Genomic DNA, 22,333 nt, shown 5'->3' with positions numbered 1-22,333 from the left:
TATGAATAATACTTCTGTAAACCTTTGTACGCAAGTTTTTGTGTGGACCTATGTTTTTGTTTCACTCGGTTATACACCTGGGGGCAGAATTGCTGGGTCATATGGTAACTCTATGTTTAATCATCTGAGGAACTGCCAGAATGTTTTCCAAAGCAGCTAGCCGCACCATTTTGTATTTCCCATTAGGCTTTCAATTCCTCCACCTTCTTGTCAACGCTTGTGATTATCTGTCTTTTTGATTCTAGTCATCCTAGTGAGTGTGAAGTGGTTATCTCATTGTGGGTTTGATTTGTATTTCCCCCCAGTGACAAATGATGTTGAACATCTTTTCATGTGCTTTCTGGCCATTTGTATATCTTTCTTGGAGAAATGTATAGTCAGATCCTTTGCCCACTTTTTCGTTGGTTTACTTGACTTTTATCATTGAGTTGTAAGAGCTCTTTATATATTGTAGATACCAGTCTCTTATCAGATATATGATTTGCAAATATTTTCTCCCAATTTGTGTGTTGTCTTTTCACTTTTTTTTCTTAGAATATTTTTGTTTTTATTGGCATTATTATTATTTTATGGTAGTGTCTTTTCACTTTCTTGATGGTGTCCTTTGAAGCACAAAAGTTCTTAATATTGATGAAATCCAATTTACCTGTTTGTTTCTTTTGTGTCTTGTGCTTTTGGTGTCATGTAAGAATTCTTTGCCAAATCCAAGGTCATTAAGATTTGGGCACTACATTTTCTTCTAAGAGTTTTGTAGTTTTATCTCTTATCTCTTACATTTAGGTCTTTGATCCATTTCAAGTTAATTTTTTTTAATATTGTCTGTGGTAAGCATCCGACTTCATTCTTTTGCATATGGCTGTTCACTTGTCCCAGAACCTTTTGTTGAAAAGAGAATTCTTTCCCTGTTGGATGGTCTTCACACCCTTGTTGAAAATCAGTTGACAATTGATGTAGGTTTACAGTTTTTTTTAACACCAAAACTATATTTTAGCTTAGCTACTGTTTGGATTTCTCTTTCACAGATAATTCTGTCATGAAAGGAAGATTGTGCTTATTTTTAAGTAAGCTGTTAAGGATGTTAGGGATGTTTGTGTAATCTTAGTACTACATTGTGTACCACAGACTTAACCTAGAAAAATGCACAATTTGCACTTGTGAAACAGCTGTTCTGATCTTGAAAGTTGAGTTTGGAAAGTCATGTTTCTTTCATGGACAGTGACATTTTGGTTTTCTTTTCTTTTCTTTTTGGCTTTCTTTTTACGGATGCTTCCTGAATGCCAGGCACTGTGCTAGTATAGGGCTTACAAAGAAGTATATAAAACGAGTATGGAAAATCTCTTCCTCAGTTTGCTAACTGTAAGATATTGGGAGCAGGGAGAGGAAGTAAAATGACATGGGAATAACATAGTAGGAGTTGCTAGTTCATAAAAGTGGTATATTTTGAGTCTGTATAGTTTGTACAGCTATTTTCACTCTAGTATACGGTTATTAGTATTACTTTTTTAAAAATAACATTTTCTTAAGACCAAGAATTAAATTAGGATATGAGTACCATGGATGCTGCTGAATAGAAATGAATGATAAAGAAAGACTTACATAGCTTGATGCTTTTTGTATTAAGCTCTGGGAAACTCTGTTATTGACCACAAAATTGCTGAGGCTGATCAGATGGAATCATTAAATTCTTTTGGTGTTTTTTTCTTTTATGCATTCTTAGGAACTCAACAGGATCTTTCATTGAATTAGCTGGAATTGAATAGTTTAATTGGAAGCATTTTTCTCTAATGAACCTTTTTCTCTTAATGTCACTATATAATTTTATGTCCCTTTTTCTTAGGAGTCTCAGCAGTCCAATTTTGGCCCTGGAGAACAAAGTGAGTATTTCTTTTCTTCTTGGTTTTCAAATTAATCTGTTTGTTGCGCATTCATTTCTCATGGTCACATCATGTATTTCTTTAATAATTCTTTTGTATGTCTTATCTCAATTTTTAAAATTTTTTTGGCCACACCGCATGGCATGTAGGATCTTAGTTCCCTGACCAGTGATTGAACCTGCATCCCCTGAAGTGGGAGCATGGAGTCTTAATCACTGGACCGCCAGGGAAGTCCCTTATCCCAATATTTATGATCTGATGATCAGTAATGGATTGAACTGAATCTTGGCTTGAAAGATGAAGAATTAAAGATCATTGGAGATGAAAATTAACGATTTTTACTAAGTATTTGAACTAATAGTTCAGAGTTCATGAATTCAATTTGATGGGCACCTCACAACCCCAAGAGCCATACTTCTGTCTTTCCATCTCCTTCATGAAGATACTGGGTTCTATTATGGTAAAACTCCAGGCAAGAAGGGGTCATTGTAGCTTACCATGGCTCTTCTCTTCCTGTATCTATATTTATCTATTCTTCCTGGGTGTTTTTGGCTGGGAAGAAAGTCTGCTGTCTGCTACACAACCCCCCTCCACCTCCACTCTCTTGGCCTCTCAAAAGAACTTGAGGGGAAGATAGCCTTGGGGAATTCAAGTGTGATTCAAAGAGTTGATGGCTGTGTGAATTGGTAGTGGTAAGGTCAGGAACCTTGCAAATGACTGGGCTTCACCATATAGCTCTCTAACAAAACAAATGTTCTTTTGCCAAGAGCATTAACTTTTCAGATAGATTTACTCTGGTAATAAGCTATTTTGGGAGATTAATATGTGGAGCATTTTAATCCTTAGTTGTCTTTAGTGATCTTAAAGCAGAGACAAAACTAGAAGAATATCCATTTTAAGGTTAACAAACTTTTTATGTATTTATTTCTTCGTTCTGCCTTAAAGCTGCAGTTACAGGAAAAAAAGGACCCAACATTGTTGATATACAGTATATAGCTAGCTGTAGGCCAGAAAGTTTACATTTTCTCTTAAAATCTTTTAAGAATGTCTCATCCTTACTTCTCCCCTTCCCCCATTCTCCCTCCCCAAAGCTCCTTATTGGCAACTGGGCTCATAAGCTGCACCTACTCTTTATTACCTGTATTTTTCACTTAATTTATTTTAGAACTGTTTTTATATCAGTATAAAGCTCTAGTTCATTATTTTTAAAAACAAAATTGTGTTATATTGTTGAAAGTATCGTAATTTATCTAGTCCCCCGTAGATGGACACTGGTTTCCAGTTTTTGCTGTTGCAAACCATACTATAATAAACTGTGTGTGTGTGTCTGTGTGTCTGTGTGTCTGTGTGTTTATGTATTCCTCTAGATACACCTGTAAGGTAAATTCCTTTCCTTATAATTGCTAGGTCAGTGGATATGTGCATTTACAGTATTGGTAAGATAATATTATCAGATTGCCCTCCAGAAAGATTGTATGAGTTTATAGCCCTACGAATAACATATGAATATGCCTATTTCCACCAGTATTTCATATTATCGCATTTTAAGGTGTTACCAACTTGATGGATGAAGAATTTTATACCAATTTTTTGATTTATATTTCTTTGAGGTTATATTGATAGATATTTTAAAATATAAGTAGCCATACTATAGTTGCTGATTTCTGCATTCCTTTTTGTTCCAGAAAGATATAATCCTTCTTCTAAAACTTCCAATGGGCACCAGTCTAAATCGTAAGTTTATTGCTTAGTAAGTTTAATGTTTGTCTTTTTTGCTAAAAGTCTAACTGTGGTATCGATATTTAGAACAACACTTAGAAATATGGACTTAATCTTTTAAGGCGGGGTAGGCAAACTTTTATGTAAAGGGCCAGATAGTGAAATAGTTTAGGCTTTAGGGGCCAAATGGTTTCTGTCTCAACTACTCAGTTCTGCAGTTGTAGCATGAAAGCAGCCATAGACTATGGGTGTGGCTATGTTCCAATAAAACTTTCTTTACAAAATAGGTCTAGATTTCGCTTGTGGACCATAGTTTGCCTCTGCGATTACACTTTTTTCTCATCTTTCAGAAGTGTGTGTGTTGATAGTTTGTTTTTAATTAAAAAAAACCACATGAAAAAATATAGGATTCTTCTTAGTAAGCCCTCCATTTGACCACTAAGTGTAGAATATGAAAGCAACATAGTTCATACTGTCTAAGTTTTCCTACTTTTATTTTGTAGGTAGACCCAGGAATATATTGGGTTGGCCAAAAAGTTCATTCTGGTTTTTCCATAACATCTTACGAAAAACCTGAATGAACTTTTTGGCCAACCCAATAAATCAAAATATGATAGGGTGGTATATTGGATGATAATAAATTCCAAGCTTAAAGAATGAACTAACTACTGAATTCCTGAGACCACAAGTTAACCCAGTGATTAAAACAAAATTCTAAAGAAAGTGGCCACAGTGCTAACTTTATACCATAACCACAGTCTATACTGATAACCTCAGCCTCTTCAGCTAAACATAGTGGGAACTGAGAATGAAAATATATGAATGCAAGGAGTTTAGCCTCACTGCTGAAGAATTCAAATTATGTAAATTCCTATTTATCATATTTATTCATGGGCAGAAAACTGATGGGAGCTTACCATGTATGTGCATATCACTTTGGTTGCTGACAGAACAAAAGCATGAAGGACCTTGAGCGGTCTGGTAAAAGCTTTGACATATTCACATGTGTAAACAGGTTCATTGAGCTGCCATTATTAAAGCGTAAGGGCTGAGAGAATTCAGAGTAAGTACATTTCTTTACAGGAAATCAGTCATAAAGATGCACTAAGCCCTTGTCCAAAAGAAAAAACCCTTTTTCTCTGTCCCATTTAATTGGTCATCCTTAGAACACTTTTCGTGTAATCATGTGGTTACTTTGTTTCAAGGTGATCTTTTATGTGATACTCTGAATTTGGGAGCAGATTTAGAAACTCAGGTTAAGCTTTGAGGGGAGAGTATAAGTAGTTGTTGGAGTGAAAGAAGATTTCCTTTCCACTGATTGGAGACTGTCGTGAAATTTTAAGAAGAAAGGTAAATGGAGCTAGTGGTAATGAGAAATTAAACATTTTCTAGTTGTAGTTCTTCCTAAGCTTTGTATTAATTTTTCCTTTCTTGTAAAAAGGCAAGGAGTGTTTTGTGGTTCATTACTCAGTTTTTAATTTTGATTTTGATTTTATGGCCTTAAGGAAAATTTAAATCTGTAATTTTACTTTCAAACACTAATTCCAGAAACTATCAACTTATAGTATTTATTTGTGTTTTTTTGATCAAGGAAGATTTGGAGACTGGAGTTTATTTTTAATTTATACATGGTTATTTCTCTTGTATAACCAAGGTTCTTACCCAAAATTGTTACATCTGCAAGGATCAGTCGTCTTTCATAGCAAGGCATTTATGAACTAGAACTTTGTGTGTTCTGGTTTTCACAATCGCCCAAGTGTACATATCTCTTCATGAAACATTGGGGACAGTGAAAGAGAATTGCTGATGCTTTCATTTTATCTTCCTTCCTTTTAGGAGTTGTATTTCTCTAGTGGACTGTTGGGTATGCGTATGGTCATTTGTTTTAATAATGAAAGAGTTTGTGTGTATGCAATTAGAGAAAAGCTAGAGATAACAGAAGTGAGTATAAGAGTTTGTGGAAGGTAGCTTTTGTTTAATTAGAAAAGAAAGTTGAATATTGTACTTACGGAAAAGTGAGCTTCCAAAACTGTTAAATTCCACCTTTCTTAATTTTTTACTCTAGATGTGCACCAAACCAGATAGAGTAAGACTTACTTGTTGTTTTCTTTATTTTTCAAGTAAATCTTTGGCTACCACAGTGATTATTCCTAGAATTATTGGTAGATATTTAATACTCTGGTATGCCATGATGAAGTTCCAAAAATAATAATCCTTTCTGCCTTTTCCTTTTAGTATGTTAAAAGATGACTTAAAACTAAGCAGCAGTGAAGACAGTGATGGGGAACAGGTGTGTCTACTACTATATAATTTTGCCAGTTTCATACAGTGTTTTCATTGTATTTTATAAGAATTATAATTGAATAATACATTTATGATTCAGTTATTTAAAATAAGTTCCTTCCTGCTGTCTGACACTAGAATGTTATAGTTTTCCGCTTTGTTTTTAAACCTCCATTTTTTTCTTATTTAAAAAAAACTGGCTTTTTCTTAATACTTATCATATATCAGAATATACTCGTGAAGCATGAGATTGTTGACAATAAGAACTATTAACACAGCTTTTAATCTTATCCTGGCAATTATTCTTTAGGTAAAAACAGTATTTTTGTAAGTGTTAAGTGACCATTGATGCATACATTAGAGAAGCCAGTTTTTCTATTAAGATTTCAGATACTGTTCACATCAAGCAGATAGAGTACTATTTATTCATTCACAGATTTCCTCTCATGTTTTAATTTTAGGATTGTGATAAGACAATGCCAAGGAGTACACCTGGAAGGTAGGCATCCTTTTATTTCTTGTTTTATTTAGAGTGGAAGGGTCAATCTGATAACAGTGTAGTGATAGAGTAATTGACCTTATAAAGTAAATATTATCGATTGTGATGGTGGTTTTACAACTCTGTAAATTAACTAAAAATCATTGGATTGTATACTTAAAATGGGTGAATTTTATGGTGTGTAATTTACACCACAGTAAAACTGGTTTTTAAAGGTAAGTACTAATGGCTGAGCCGCATTTCAGATATTTTTTAAGGAAGTATTTATTTCATTTATAATGAAGTTCTAGATTCATAGAATTGTAAGAGCTTAACAAATAGTAAACATTTTAAATAAAGTTCATTGTCAGATTTGAATGCTTACCTGTTGTCCCTCTAAAAAAAAAAACTTTTGGTCATTTATATGTTTTATCTCTTTTAGTAACTCTGAACCTTCACACCATAATAGTGAAGGGGCAGATAACTCCAGGGATGATTCTAGCAGCCACAGTGGATCTGAAAGCAGCTCTGGATCTGACTCAGAGAGTGAAAGTAGTTCCAGTGACAGTGAGGCAAATGAGCCATCCCAGAGTGCATCTCCTGAGGTGAGAGGGGGGCAAGGGGCTGCCTTCCATAGGCCCTCTGAAGGCCCCTGGTGATGGCCAGTTAAGACTAGTTTCAAATATAAAAATGAAGAAAAGAAGATTACATATTCTGACAAAAAGAAACTGAACTGTGTATCTTGGAGGAAACTTAGATACTTCAGTGTCCTTGTTATGTGAACATATTTGGTCTAGATTAGGGAACATTTGCGGTCATATTTCAGGTCACTAAAATATTGGATTTATTTACTTTGGGTTTTATTTTTGTTTCAACCTGGTAATTCATGTTATTTAGTTATGGTGAAAAAAAAGTCTTAAATAGTATAATTTCACTGTAGGTTGATAAAATGTTGTTAAAAATCTCTATGGTACCTACATCATTTGTTTACTTTCTGGAATTAAATGTACTGTATGGTCATTTGGATTCCTGACAGGGATATTCAGTAATTAAAGGCTATATATAACATTAAGCTTATCTTCTCATTCAAGTGATTAAAGCTATTAGTCAGTATTTTTAGCCTTTTGCTTTGGTTCAGTCAGAACAATGAAAAACAAATGCCTTTGTGGCATTAGGCATTATGTTTTTCCCTCTTCCTTGAGATTTTAAAGGAAGGAGAAAGTTTCACTACTGAAAAAGCATACTTCTTTCTCTGTTTTTCAGCCTGAACCACCACCCACAAACAAATGGCAACTTGATAATTGGCTGAATAAAGTGAACCCACATAAAGTGTCACCAGCTTCTTCTGTGGACAGTAATATCCCATCATCTCAAGGCTATAAAAAGGAAGGCCGAGAACAGGGCACAGGGAATAGCTATACTGATCCAGGTGGTCCTAAAGAAACAAGTTCTGCTACTCCTGGACGAGACTCCAAAACTGTCCAAAAGGGATCAGAGAGTGGGCGTGGGAGGCAGAAGTCCCCTGCACAGAGTGACAGCACAGCACAGAGGAGAACTGTAGGCAAAAAACAACCCAAAAAGACTGAGAAGGCAGCTGCTGAAGAGCCCCGCGGAGGCCTGAAGATAGAGAGTGAAACCCCTGTAGACATGGCTACCAGCATGCCCTCCAGCAGACACAAAGCAGCCACCAAAGGCTCAAGGAAACCCAATATAAAAAAGGAGTCCAAATCTTCCCCTCGACCTTCAGCAGAGAAAAAGAAATACAAGTCAACAAGCAAATCTTCTCAGAAATCAAGGGAAATCATAGAAACAGATACCTCATCCTCAGACTCGGATGAAAGCGAGAGCCTTCCTCCTTCCTCACAAACTCCTAAGTACCCTGAGAGTAATAGGACTCCCGTTAAGCCCTCCTCAGTGGAGGAAGAAGATAGCTTTTTTCGGCAACGAATGTTCTCTCCTATGGAAGAGAAGGAACTTCTTTCACCCCTCAGTGAGCCTGATGACAGGTATCCACTTATTGTGAAGATTGACCTGAATCTCTTGACTAGAATACCAGGAAAGCCTTACAAAGAAACAGAGACACCCAAGGGGGAAAAGAAAAATGTTCCAGAAAAGCACACAAGAGAGGCTCAGAAACAAGCCTCAGAAAAAGTTTCCAACAAAGGCAAAAGGAAACATAAGGTTTGTAAAGGGTTTTTGTTGTTGTTGTTGTTTTTTGAACATCAGCATCTAGAATGCAATGGAAATCTCAGTAAGCCAAAAAATAGCTAGTTGAGTCAGCTATGAGGGAAAATAGAGATGAGCCTAAAGCCTCAAAGAAGCTACAGACACAAGAGTCTCTTGAAGACCACTGTGCCTCTTCCTGTCTCCTTTAGTAAAGAATTACAGTTTCTAATCAAATAAGAAATGAGCCACTGCTTCTGTTCATGATGTGTGCTGGCCAGTATAGAGGTGAGAGTGAAGCAGAGATTGCAAACTGGCCTTCACAACATTCTTAAAATTTTGGTTTTCAATGTCTTTAGTTGGGATTATTTACTCTTCAGGTTGTCACAGTCCCGAACACTTTTTTCTCTCTTATACCCAGACCAAGTCACACTTTTTTTTTTTTTTTTTCCAAGTCACACTTTTTAAATTACTAATTCCAGCTAGTAAATTGACTCACCAATTTTAACATGTCCTTAAGAATTTCACCAATCCATTGTACATAGCTATGCCGTAGCTTTTTTACCTTTCAAACGCCCATTTCTGCAAGTTCAGAACTAAAAACATCTGCTGACACATTGCCAGCTCTCATCCCTAAATGCTTCCAAGATAATTTGGGTTTAGAGACAAAGCTTGGTATATATTTTAAGGTCAGCTTTTTTTAGACCCAGGAAATGTGAAAACTCATGGATATCTGTGATTGGAGGATAATAGACACATAATGAAAAGAGCTGAAAAACTTACCTATATAGATAGAGATTCTTTGGAAAAAACAGCTTGATCTTTCAGCTCTAGTGAGACATGTTTACAGGAGAGTATATTTTAATAATCTGTATTGAAGAATAATATAATTTCCCCTGATATATATGTGTGAATATGATTGTAGAAGACTGAAAACATGAGCAGGTGGACAGAATAGATACCAGAATGGCTATGCCAGGTGGACTCAGAACAAAACTCCAATCCCAGTTGACCTTGAGAATCTCATGTAGGAGGATAGGAAGAATATAGCATTTTCTTAAAATGAAGTGAGCCAGAGGTTTTTCCTCTCTTTTTTTCTTAAAACCACAGTACTGTGTGCTGCTGCTGATGTGTATTTGGACAAACGAGAATAATACTTCTTTTTTTTTTGCACCTTCAGAAGTTGAAGATTTTTTAAAATTTGAATTTCTAGAAAACTGAAGCTTACTACTTTCAGTGCTATAGCTAATGAGCTTCCATTATTTTAGTAAAGGGATGTTTTATTCAACTAGTAAGCTGTTTAGAGCTGCTAGACTCTAGAGCCCGCAGCCTCAGATTGCTGGACTTGGTTGTGGGATTTAATTAATAGAATTACATGAATGAGAGCTTGTATATGATACGTTCTGCTCTTTAAAAAACTAAGGTGTTTCTTATGGAATTAAAAAAATGGTCCTTTTGTCTTTAAAAGATATTACATGTTCTTGTAAAATTTTCAAACATTTAAAATATAATATAGAAAGTGAGTTTTTTTTACTCTTTTGTTTAAAATTTTACAATATATATAACTTACAATAAAAAATCCCCTTCCTCTAAAAGAAGTGGCCCATATCTCCTTCCCTCCCCCACATCTCACTGGCATATATTCCTCACAGGTTTTTTATATCAATACCTATAAGTCAAATTTTGCTTTTATAAAATGTATGTATATCACCAGGAAACTGGGTGATGATCCCGCATCTTGCAGGATCTTAGTTCCCTGACCAGGGATTGAACCCGGGCCCCGGCAGTAAAAGCGCCGAGTCCTAACCACTAGACCGCCAGGGAATTCCCAGTGATGATTTTTGAGATTTGCTGCTTTGGTAAAATTAAGTGTCAGAGGCAGTTCCTGAAGATAAAGCAGATAGTACTGAGAAGAGACCCAGCCAAGGATAATGAAGAATGGGGATTCCTTTTTCTCATGTTTTCACATGTCCAACTTTAATCATTTGTGTATGGGAACAAATTCTTTTGTTATGGCAGAAAGTTTGCAATATTCGTGCCCTGATATTTAAGTCAATAGGAAATCTTAAATTCATCAAGCAAGTAGCTTGGGGATTATGGACAGGCCCATAGCTTTTGTTTCAGCAAAAAAGTTTTTCAAAAATCATTAGGCTTGACTATAAGCAAAAAGATGGACAGTAACGAGTACTGGTGAAGATGTGGAGAACTGCAGTGCTGGTGGGAATGTAAGATGATGTAGCCACTTTGGAACATAGCTTAGCAGTTCCTCACAAAGTAAATATGTAGTATTACCTTATGACCCAGCAATTGCACTCATAGGTATATACCCAAGAACAGTGAAAACATGTCCATACAAAAACCTGTACTTGAAAAGTAGAAACAACTCAGTTGATGAATGGATAAATAAAATGTGGTATATGCATACCACCATATATTCAGCCATAAAAAGAAATAAAGTACTGACAAATCTTACAACGTAGATGAACCTTAAAAATATTATGCTAAGTGAAGGGAGCCAGACACAAAGGCCACACATATTGTATGATTACACTTTATGAAATGTGTAGAATAGGCAAATCCATAAAGACAAAATGTGTAAATTAGTGATTGCCAGATCTGGGGGTGGAGGGAATGGGAAGTGACTGCCAATGGAGAACAGGGTGCTTTTTGAGATAATGAAAATATCCTAAAATTGATTGTGGTGATGGTTGTACAACTTTGTGAATATGCTAAAAGCCATTGAATTGTATACTTTTAAAGGGAATTTTATGGTATGTGAATTATATCTTAATTATAATCTCATCCCCAGCCCTCCCCAAATCATTAGGCTGAAAAGATGCCACGAAAAGACTGTTGCAGCATTTCAGCTCTTCTTATGTAAAATAGGAGGCTCCTTCTCAGACTTAAAACCTAATTTATTGAACATCGTTTAAATGAATTCTTTCACTTCACATTTATCTTCTTTCTGAAATTTATCAGAGATAAACTGTTTGAGGGTAACTAGTACTGGAAACTGAAATTTGATGAATAGAAATCAAACCTAGCTGCTTTTTTTCTATTTTTCATGCAGAATGAAGATGATAACAGAGCCAATGAGAGCAAGAAACCCAAAACGGAAGACAAGAATTCGGCAGGCCACAAGCCATCCAGCAACAAAGAGTACGTTTGCAAAACATGTTACATGTGTGTCAATCTGTTATTTGCTATTGGGTACTTTCTAACATGCTCTTAGAATGTTCCTTTTAGTAAGTATATGTCATACACATCTGTACACAGTCATATACCAAATAGTGGGAGGTTTTGCTTTTAGCTAATTGGGATGAAAAGCAATTAAGATTCAGTCACATCTTCCTCTCTCCTTTTTTTAGTGGAATAGGAGGTATTTATAGGATAAGAATTAAAGTAAAGCTTTACCTCTTTCAGGCTCGGTGACAAGCTTAGGTATAACCTGCAGGATACTTATGAGCATTAATATCATCATTCACCATTCATCTTTTTGTTAATTTATTCAACCACTATTTATTGAATACTTGTGTGGCAGGCCAAGGTTTAGGCACTGGGTATACAACCATGATGGGGGGAAACACCAGACAAGATGTCTGCCCTCATGAAATTTACAGTTTTATTTTGTTTTGCAGAAATCATGTGTTCTAGTAATCAAATAGGGAAAAACAAATTTGTCTTGAAAGCAGGCAAAGTCAAGTGGAAAAAATCCATCACTCCTCTATGACCGTGTGGAGAAATGAGGGCATTTGTTTGGTTTGGCAGGTCATCTAAACAGAGTGCTGCTAAAGAAAAAGATTTGTTGCCTTCTCCTGCTGGGCCTGTTCCTTCAAAAGATCCAAAAACAGAGCATGGCTCTCGGAAGAGGACTATTAGTCAGTCTTCTTCCTTAAAGTCAAGTAATAATAGCAACAAGGAAAATAGCGGCAGCAGCAAAAACAGTTCCTCCACGTCAAAGCAGAAGAGGACTGAAGGGAAGACTTCCAGTAGCTCTAAGGAGGTCAAGGTAAGGCACTGGGGGCTTGAGCCTTTTGAAAAAAATCTCCTTGCCATGTGACTTCTCCAAGGTGACACTGTGCTTTGAAAATTTTGTAAACATCTTAATTTTATAGACCTGTGCATTTTTACTCTCAAAATGTCATAATCTTGTTAATAAACTTGTGCAGTGATCTGAGACCATGAAAGGAATGAAGTCATCTGGCCATATGCATATTAGTTAGGACAGAAACCCATAATTGGAAAAGTTGGTTATGAAAAAACAATTGATTATGATCAAATTTATAAATAGCTCCAGTTGTTCTGATCGGGTTCTTATCTATGGTTTTAAATGGACTTTGGATTTTTTAGAACTAGATTTTATAAGCAAGTTATACTACTTATAAAGTGATAAAGCAACCATTTGGCTTCATGAAGAAGAAAATATTTCTTTAGCTGAGCTACCACTGGAATTATTTCTAGAGCATGATCATAATGTAGGGGAATACTGTTAATGTTTGTGGGCATGTAATTAGATCAGAGAAGCTTTTTCAAGGCTATACTTTAGGCTCTCACCCTGAATTTGTTTACCAGGTTATTTGTATTGCTTTCTAAAGTGTTCTGATCAGGAGCAAACTACCTGACAAAATTAAGAAAATACCTAGATTTTTAAGTATATAATTTACTGAATTATTTGTGACTTAAATAAACAAAGACTTCAGAGTTGAAAAAAATTGACTGTTAAAGGCAGTTAGTTGTGCTTATTAAATGTGGTAATTAAATCTTTTAAATTTTGAGGCAATTTAAATTGTGAACATCTCAATTGAGATATACAGAAGACTTTTTCTCCTGCTGGACCCCCTTCCATAGTAGTTTAGAGAGTTAGTCCTAGTGCCCTCGAGGAACCTGTTCTGTTGGCCTCTTTCACTGTCCCAGTTCTCTGTCCACCTCCTGACTGGCTCTTTCTCCATTTCCCATCCTGGAACTGTAGGATTTCAGGTCTGTGTGCTTCTTTCTTTAAATCTCTTCTCTCTCTCTCTCTCTGTCTCTGTCTCTCTCTCTCTCTTTAAATGCACTCATTAAGTGAGCTCACCTGCTCATTTGGCTTCTGTTAGCTCATAGGTAACACTCTCTGTGTCTCTTCCTTATTGGTTTGTCAGGTTCTTGAAAGCAGGGATTTGTATCTTACTTGTTTTGTGTTTTATCCAGTGCTTAACTTACTGGATAATGAGGAAACATTTGGATCAGATGTAGTTATTTGGTATTTTGTTGTTATCAACAAGATATAAAATGTATTGGCCCTGACCCCTTTGATTTCAAGATCTTGTGGCACTTAACAGTTGTTAAAATTGTTAATGTTAGTCTTGGCAGTTTCCAGTTTAGGCAATTATATATGGGTTTATTAAAGAAAATTCTATAATTAACTTAGAAAGTATGCTCTTTCCCATATCAACTAAAGAAAAATTAGGTAACGTGAAAAACCAAAATTACATATAATTTTTATTTTCTGTTTTTCTAGATATTTGCTGATATCAAATTTTTGAAATATGTTGGCATAAATTTTGTTCATTATAGTCTCTTATGTTTTTAATATCTATAATATTGCTACTTATGATCCTCTTTTATTTTTAGTATTAGTTTTCTGTGCCATCTTTCTCTTTTCCTTAATCGGTCTCATTAGAGCCTTATCACTTTTACTTGTCTTTTCAAAAAAACAACCTTTCTTTGTCTTTATTCTCTGTAGTTTATTTTTGTCTTCTGTTTCATTAACTTACACGCTTTATAATTTCCTTTTAATTTCTTTTTGTTTTGCTGCTGTTTATTAACTTTTAAAGATTGATACCTAGCTCAAGTTTTTTTTAATTAATTTTAAGTCCTTTTTCTCTAATATTCTAATATAAGCAGTTAGACTATATTTTTTCCTCTAAATACTGCTTTAGCTGCATCTTCAAGATTTGGTATATAATATTTTTATAACTCAGTTTAAAATGATTTTAATTTCCTTTCTGATTTCATCTTGGATCCAAGAGTTATTTAAACATGTTACTCACTTTCCAAACATAGAGATTTTCTAGTTGTCTTTTGGTTAGTACTTCTACCTTAGTTGCAATGGGGCTGGAAAGTGATCTGCGTGTAGCAATCTTTTGATATTTGTTAAGAGTTGCTTTATAAAAGAGCATAGTATATGGTAGATTTTTGTAATGTTCTATATTTGTTTGAAAAGACTGTGTCTTCCACATGAATTGGGGACAGGGAGCTATATAATTCAGTTAGATTAATCATGTTTTCACACCTTCTGTATGCTGACTGATATTTTGTCAGTTTGTCCTATTGCTCACTGAGAGAAGTTCTTCCAGTTTTTTTTTAATTGAGATATAGTTGATATATAACATTATATTAGTTTCAGGTGTACAACATGATGATCACGTATATGTATATATTGCAGAACAATCACCGCAGTAAGACTAGTTAGCATCTCTTACCACACGTGGTAATTTTTTTTTATTTTCAGAAACTTCAGTTTTCCATCAATAAACTTAAACTTAGGCACTTGTAGATCTGTTTATAAAACACAGAGGGAAAGCTGTCCAAGTAATGTTAGATTGCAGCAGTATTTAGGAAGCCATTTCATAAACATGCAGACTGCGTAAAGAGCTTAGCATTTTCTCAAATCTCAGGGCTTTTATTTTCATTCTTTTTTTTTTTTTTTTTAAAACATCTTTATTGGAGTATAATTGCTTTACAATGGTGTGTTAGTTTCTGCTTTATAACAAAGTGAATCAGTTATACATATACATATGTTCCCATATCTCTTCCCTCTTGCATCTCCCTCCCTCCCACCCTCCCTATCCTACCCCTCTAGGTGGTCACAAAATATTGAGCTGATCTCCCTGTGCTATGCGGCTGCTTCCCACTAGCTATCTATTTTATATTTGTTAGTGTATATATGTCTATGCCACTCTCTCACCCTGTCACATCTTACCCCTCCCCCTCCCCATATCCTCAAGTCCATTCTCTAGTAGGTCTGTGTCTTTATTCCCATCTTGCCACTAGGTTCTTCATGACCTTCATTTTCCCTTAGATTCCGTATATATGTGTTAGCATACTGTATTTGTTTTTCTCTTTCTGACTTACTTCACTCTGTATGACAGACTCTAGCTCCATCCACCTCACTACAAATACCTCCATTTCATTTCTTTTTATCGCTGAGTAATATTCCATTGTATATATGTGCCACATCTTCTTTATCCATTCATCCGATGAAGGAAGCTGTAATGGGTGGAACTGAAGGACTCTTTTACAAGAAAAGAAAAAAAAAGTGGTTACATGGTTTTTTTAAAATAGATTTTAAGCATAAGTAATAAAATATATATTATTGTGTCATGGGGCTGGATGGGGAAGCAGTTGGGAGGACAGGGTCATAGCCATTGCATAGAGGTCTGTGTTGATAGGAGACAGGATGGACATGTTGATAGGAGGCAGAATAAAATTTAAGAAAGTGTCCAGGCTCTTTTTTTGGCTGTGCTGGGTCTTCATTGCAGCACTCGAGCTCAGTAGTTGCGGAATGTGGGATCTTAGTTCCCTGACCAGGGATCAAACCCGGGCCCCCTGCATTGGCAGCATGGAGTCTTAGCCACTGGACCACCAGGGAAGTCCCTGTCCTGGCTTTTGAAATCTGACAGATCTGGACTTAAAGCCCAGTTTCTAGGAATACTGCTTAAAAGCTGTTTGAACTTGGACAAGTTACTCAGCCTCCTTGAGAATACTTTTTATTCTATCCTAATAGCAGTACCTATTTCATAGGGTTGTTGAAGGATTAAAGATTGTGCTAAGTACTTGGTTAACTGAGTGCCTAGTAAGTAGTAGGCACATAGTAGATGTTAGATATTATTGTTGTTTTCATCGACCAGTTATTACCAGTAAATTTCGTCTTAAGTAGTACTGCTATATTGATAATAGGTTTGTGTCTTCCTTATGTTTTTACAAGTGCCAGGGTCAGTGCCTGGCACATAGTAGACCCCTGATATTATAAAGAATATTTTTGGTTATATAAAATGGGCTCATTCCATAAAAAGGACATTTACATTCTGAGATTTTAATATTTTATAACAAGGAAATTAATTACCAAAGACAATGGAATTTTGTTTGCTTTTTAACCACTGGCTCAAATACTTTTAGTTTAATTTTAATCTCACAATTTTCAACGTAGTTATATATATTTTTTTGGTCAGGAAAAGGCTCCAAATAGCTCTTCTAACTGTCCTCCATCTACACCAACTCCTGATGCTGCTAAGCCTCGGAGAACGAAGCTTGCCTTTGACGACAGGTGAGATAAATATGATTTTTTATGCATTCAAGAAATCATTCCAGTCAGCATATAAAAAACTCATTTTAATTTCTGTCAGTAACCAGAAGAATTGATTGTGTTGTGATCACAGAATATTCAGATTTTAATTTGAAAGGCACCTACTAGTCCAAGTATTGCTCCTTTAACTTATTAACTCCATGATTCTCATGGGGAATGTGAATAATGTACCTTCCAGTAGAATCTTACTGCTGCTGACTTTACTGTCTAAAATAAGGGCTTTCTTAAATAAGTAAGAGCAATGTTGGTTTTTTTTTCCCCTCCATTTTGATAAAAGGTTATTTTTCATACCCACATTTTGTTTACTCTCAATCTTTCAAACAACTTGGGTAAGTTAGCATTTAATACTAGGGAGTTTGATTTCTGTTTTCCTAGTAGAAAATTTGCCAAGTTGGCCAAAATGATTTATGCTCTTAACCCAATATAAACATTCATCAGAAAAAACTGAATTGAATGTTTAGTAATAGTTCATTTTCTTTACTTGAGGACATGAAAACTGAGGAATATTAGAGACTAAAGTGAACTAGTATTATGAAAATATTTACCATTTTACTTATAATAAAAATTTACATTGCAGAAATTATTCAGCAGACCATTATTTACAAGAAGCAAAAAAGCTAAAGCACAATGCAGATGCATTGGTATGTAAATATTCTCCTCACATTTATATATTTAATCAAATTAACTTAAATCTTCATTTGTTCTCATAGTACATCAGTGTGGCTCTCATTTACCTTTATTCTCCTTTCTTCAGTCTGATAGGTTTGAGAAAGCTGTATACTATCTTGATGCTGTGGTATCTTTCATTGAATGTGGGAATGCATTAGAGAAAAATGCTCAGGAATCCAAATCCCCATTCCTTATGTATTCAGAGACGGTGGAGCTCATCAAGTAAGTGGGAAGACTTGCCACATCACTGGCAATAATATTTCTCTGGTCCTTCTAGGAAAAGACTAATATAATTATATACAGTAAAGCTAAAGAGGATCCTTAGTCCTTTATTGTCCTTGGATAAGGAGAACTAGACACTTCAGTGCAGCAGTCTCCAACCTTTTTGGCACCAAGGACTGGTTTTGTGGAAGACAATTTTTCCACGGACCGGGGGTGGGAGATGGTTTTGGGATGATTCAAGCGCATTACATTTATTGTGTACTTTATTTCTATTATTATTACATTGTAATATATAATGAAATAATTATGGAACTCATCATAATGCAGAATCAGTGGGAGCCCTGAGCTTGTTTTCCTGCAACTAGATGGTCCCATCAGGGGGTGATGGGAGACAGTGACACCCAAAGTGTGTTGCTTATGTCCAGTCTACTCTGTAAGATACAGCTTAATTGTCACTTGCCACTCATTGATAGGGTTTTGATATGAGTATGCAAGCAATTGATTTATTATGGTCTCTGTGCAGTCAAACCTCTCTGCTAATGATAATCTGTATTTGCAGCCACTCCCCAGCGCTAGCATCACCGCCTCAGCTCCACCTCAGATCATTAGGCATTAGATTCTCATAAGGAGCACACAACCTAGATCCCGCATATGCGTAGTTCACAGTAGGGTTCATGTTCCTATGAGAATCTAATGCCGCTGCTGATCTGACAGGAGGAGGAGCTCAGGCGGTAATGCGAATTATGGGGAGCAGCTGTAAATACAGATGAAGCTTCGCTCGCTCGCCCACTGCTCACCTCCTGCTGTGCTGCTCAGTTCCTAACAGGCCACAGATCAGTACCGGTCCGTGGCCCGGGGGTTGGGGACCTCTGCTTTAGTGGGTATTTTTGCCTTTATTTAGGTTTGATTCTAATGTTTAGAGGACTAAAGAGGTCATAAGACAGATGAAGTATTATATTTTGTGTCATTTGTTTCTTATATTATCTCACAGATACACCATGAAGCTAAAGAATTACTTGGCACCAGATGCTACAGCTGCAGATAAAAGACTCACAGTACTTTGGTAAGTGTTGTGTGTTTTAGCCTCTGCTAGATGACAAAGCAGCTTCATAATGAATTGTGCTATGTTCTTCTGAAAGTTATCCTTGAATCTTCCTTCCATAACTCAGTCATAAATCTGTTCTTGATGGGTAAAGTAGAAAATAACTCAGAATTCCTACAGAAATATTTAAGTTGTTGTGAGTCTCTGATCCATTGCCCTCTTGACAAAAGCCTTGGTAGAGGGGGACTGATATTAGAACTTTCTGTTGTCTTAAGTGGTCACTTTTTCAGGCTCTGGTTTTTTGGTTTTTTTTTATATTTAACTATAGTTTATTTTTATTACTCTCAGACTTCTGTTGTGTATTGAAGTAAAGGTGGACACTATAAAAAATCCAGAAAAAAAATAAAAAATCCAGGCTCTTCTTTTGGTAGCCTCTCTCTCCATTTACATATACATATACCTTACCTTAGGGAGCAAACATCTAGCTTGCTCAGGATAAAGAATATGGTTTGTTTGCTTGTTCCCAGAGATATAGTTTATTTGTTGTGGGTATATACTTTACCTGGCACATGTTTAACAACTGGGAGTGCAGCCTTGGGAAAAACTGACATGGTCCTATTTGTCATGGAGTCTAGTGTCTAGTGTGAAAAAACAGAAATTAATCAAATAACCACACAAGTATATGAATTAAGTACTTTGAAGGAAAAGTTTATGTAACTATAAGGGTAAAATGTAGGGATACTTAATCCTTAGGTAGAGGAAACGTGTACACAGCTGGATAGTGGAAAGAAACTGGAAACTTTCTGTCAAGGAACTAAAAGACAGGGAGAAGTAAGTGAAAGTAACTGGAGAGGTAGGCAGTGATGATCATGCAGGGCCTTTGTAAGCCGCTTTGGGTTTATATATGTTACATCAGAATTGTAATATTCAGAGCCAGGAGTCAAGATGGTGGCATGGGAAGACGCGGAGTTAGCGTCTCCCCACAACTAGGGCGCCTGCCGGACGCTGGCGGGAGACCTTGACGCCCAAGGAGACGGGAGGAACCCCCAAGCGACCGGGTAGGACGTGGGGGGACTGAGGGGAGAGCAGAAGTGGAGGCGGGGCAGGACCGTGCCGCTGAGGGGTGGCTGGGATGGGGGAGGGGTTTTCACGCCCAGAGGGACCCTCGGGGGCTCGGATCAGGGGGGAGTGCACCTAGAGTTTCCCCTGCCCAGTTGGCCCAGGAAGCCTGCCCAGCTCTCAGGCCAGGTCCTATGCCCTCAGAGGCCCGCTCCGGGCTGTGTTGGTCCTGGGGGCGTAGGAGGGAGGGTGGGGGAGAACAGGAGAGGCAAGTGGGAGGGACCCTCCAGGACCTGAGGAGCAGGAGAGGTGAGGAGGGCATTTGCCCCGCCCACTCGGGGCAAACCAGAGGCACGCCTGGGCCCCTTCTGTTTTGTTGAGCCTAGGCCTGACCCCCGCCCCCCCCAGGGCCTTTTCCAGCCCCGTGGGTCCTAAACAGAGGCCCTGCCCACAGCCTAAAACCCCCCCCACCCCGCCTAAGCCCCACCCACACAGCGAAGGCCTTTTCTCCTTTTTTTTTTCCCCCCTTCTCTTTTTTACTATTGTGGTTCTGTTTTACTTTCCAATTGTTGTTTCATCTATATTTTTATTTTTATATTCTTTCTAACATATCTGTTAGTTTCCTAGTCTAATTTTATTTTTCACTCTTTGTTATTGCTCTGCTCTTCTTTTCTTTTTCTTTTTCTTTTTCTTTTTTTGCCACCCTGCACGGCTTGCGGGATCTTGGTTCACGAGCTGGGGATTGGGCCAAAGCTCCTACTGTGGGAGCTCCGAGTCCAAACCACTGGACTAACAGAGAACCTCAGACCCCAGGGAATATTCATCAGAGTGAGGTCTCCCAAAGGTCCTCATCTCAGCACCAAGACCCAGATCTACCCAACAGCCTACAAACTCCAGTGCTGGAAGCCTCAGGCCAAACAACCAGTAGACAGGAAAACAATCCCAACCATCAAAAGAAAAAAAAAAAAAGAGAGACAGCAAAAAAAATATGTCACAGATGAAGGAGCAAGGTAAAAACCTACAAGACCAAATAAATGAAGAGGAAATAGGCAATCTACCTGAAAAAGAATTCAGAGTAATGATGGTAAAGATGATCCAGAATCTCGGAAATAGAATGGAGGCACGGATTGAGAAAATACAAGAAATGTTCAACAAAGATCTAGAAGACCTAAAGAACAAACAAACAGAGATGAACAACACAATAACTGAAATGAAAAATACAGAATCAATAACAGAATAGTTGAGGCAGAAGAACAAATAAGTGAGCTGGAAGACAGAATGGTGAAAGTAACTGCCAAGGAGCAGAATAAAGAAAAAAGAATGAAAAGAATTGAAGACAATCTCAGAGACCTCTGGGACAACACTAAACACACCAACATTTGAATTGTAGGGATCCCAGAAGCAGAAGAGAAAAAGAAAGAATCTGAGAAAATATTTGAAGAGATTATAGTGGAAAACTTCCCTAACATGGGAAAGGAAATAGTAACCCAAGTTCAGGGAGCACAGAGAGTCCCATACAGGATAGACCCTAGGAGAAACACACCAAGACACATATTAATCAAACTAACAAAAATTAAATTCAAAGAAAAAATATTAAAAGCAGCAATGGAAAAGCAAAAAATAACATACAAAGGAATCCCCATAAGGTTATCAGCTGATTTTTCAGCAGAAACTCTGCAGGCCAGAAGGGAGTGGCAGGATATACTTAAGTGATGAAAGAGAATAACTTACAACCAAGATTACTCTACCTACCAAGGGTCTCATTCAGATTCAACGGAGAAATCAAAAGCTTTTCAGACAAGCAAAAGCTAAGAGAATTCAGCACCACCAAACCAGCTTTACAACAAATGGTAAAGGAACTTCTCTAAGTGGGAAACACAGAGGAGAAAAAGACCCACAAAAACAAACCCAAAACAATTAAGAAAATGGTAATAGGAACATACATATCGATAATAACCTTGAATGTAAATGGATTAAATGCCCCAACCAAAAGACACAGACTGGCTGAATGGATACAAAAACAAGACCCATATGTATGCTGTCTACAAGAGACCCACTTCAGACCTAGGGACACATACAGACAAAGTGAAGGGATGGAAAAAGATATTCCATGCAAATGGAAATCAAAAGAAAGCTGGAGTAGCAATACTCATATCAGATAAAATAGACTTTAAAATAAAGACTGTTACAAGAGATAAGGAAGGACACTACATGATGATCAAGGGATCAATCCAAGAAGAAGATATAACAATTATAAATGTTTATGTACCCAACATAGGAGCACCTCAATACATAAGGCAAATGCTAACAACCATGAAAGGGGAAATCAACAGTAACACAATAATTGTAGGGGACTTTAACACCCCACTTACATCAATGGACAGCTCATCCAAACAGAAAATAAATAAGGAAACACAAGCTTTAAATGACACAATAGACCAGATAGGTTTAATTGATATTTATAGAACATTCCACCCTAA

The 22,333-nt window shown here is 36.7% G+C and overlaps 1 protein-coding gene and 1 non-coding gene across 5 annotated transcripts in view; one reads left to right on the top strand and one right to left on the bottom strand.

Moving 5' to 3' along the window:
* Positions 1-22,333, top strand: part of AFF4 (ALF transcription elongation factor 4) — a 97,192-nt gene that overhangs the window by 59,427 nt on the left and 15,432 nt on the right. For all 4 annotated transcript variants that reach the window (XM_061189595.1, XM_061189596.1, XM_061189593.1 and 1 more), the window contains 12 exons: positions 1,838-1,874; positions 3,560-3,608; positions 5,829-5,883; positions 6,338-6,375; positions 6,797-6,959; positions 7,618-8,535; positions 11,588-11,676; positions 12,286-12,526; positions 16,728-16,822; positions 17,439-17,502; positions 17,616-17,752; positions 18,744-18,815. In XM_061189595.1, the coding sequence (XP_061045578.1) occupies positions 1,838-1,874; positions 3,560-3,608; positions 5,829-5,883; positions 6,338-6,375; positions 6,797-6,959; positions 7,618-8,535; positions 11,588-11,676; positions 12,286-12,526; positions 16,728-16,822; positions 17,439-17,502; positions 17,616-17,752; positions 18,744-18,815 (1,958 nt within the window). The remainder of the gene's footprint in view (positions 1-1,837; positions 1,875-3,559; positions 3,609-5,828; positions 5,884-6,337; positions 6,376-6,796; positions 6,960-7,617; positions 8,536-11,587; positions 11,677-12,285; positions 12,527-16,727; positions 16,823-17,438; positions 17,503-17,615; positions 17,753-18,743; positions 18,816-22,333) is intronic.
* TRNAK-UUU (transfer RNA lysine (anticodon UUU)) lies at positions 10,270-10,341 on the bottom strand. The gene has a single exon. It is a non-coding gene; the product is annotated as a tRNA-Lys (tRNA).

The sequence above is a fragment of the Eubalaena glacialis genome, chromosome 4 (assembly GCF_028564815.1).
Source record: "Eubalaena glacialis isolate mEubGla1 chromosome 4, mEubGla1.1.hap2.+ XY, whole genome shotgun sequence".
NCBI lineage: Eukaryota > Metazoa > Chordata > Mammalia > Artiodactyla > Balaenidae > Eubalaena > Eubalaena glacialis.
Note: the sequence above shows the minus strand (reverse complement) of the source record. Positions and strands in the feature narration are given on the sequence as shown.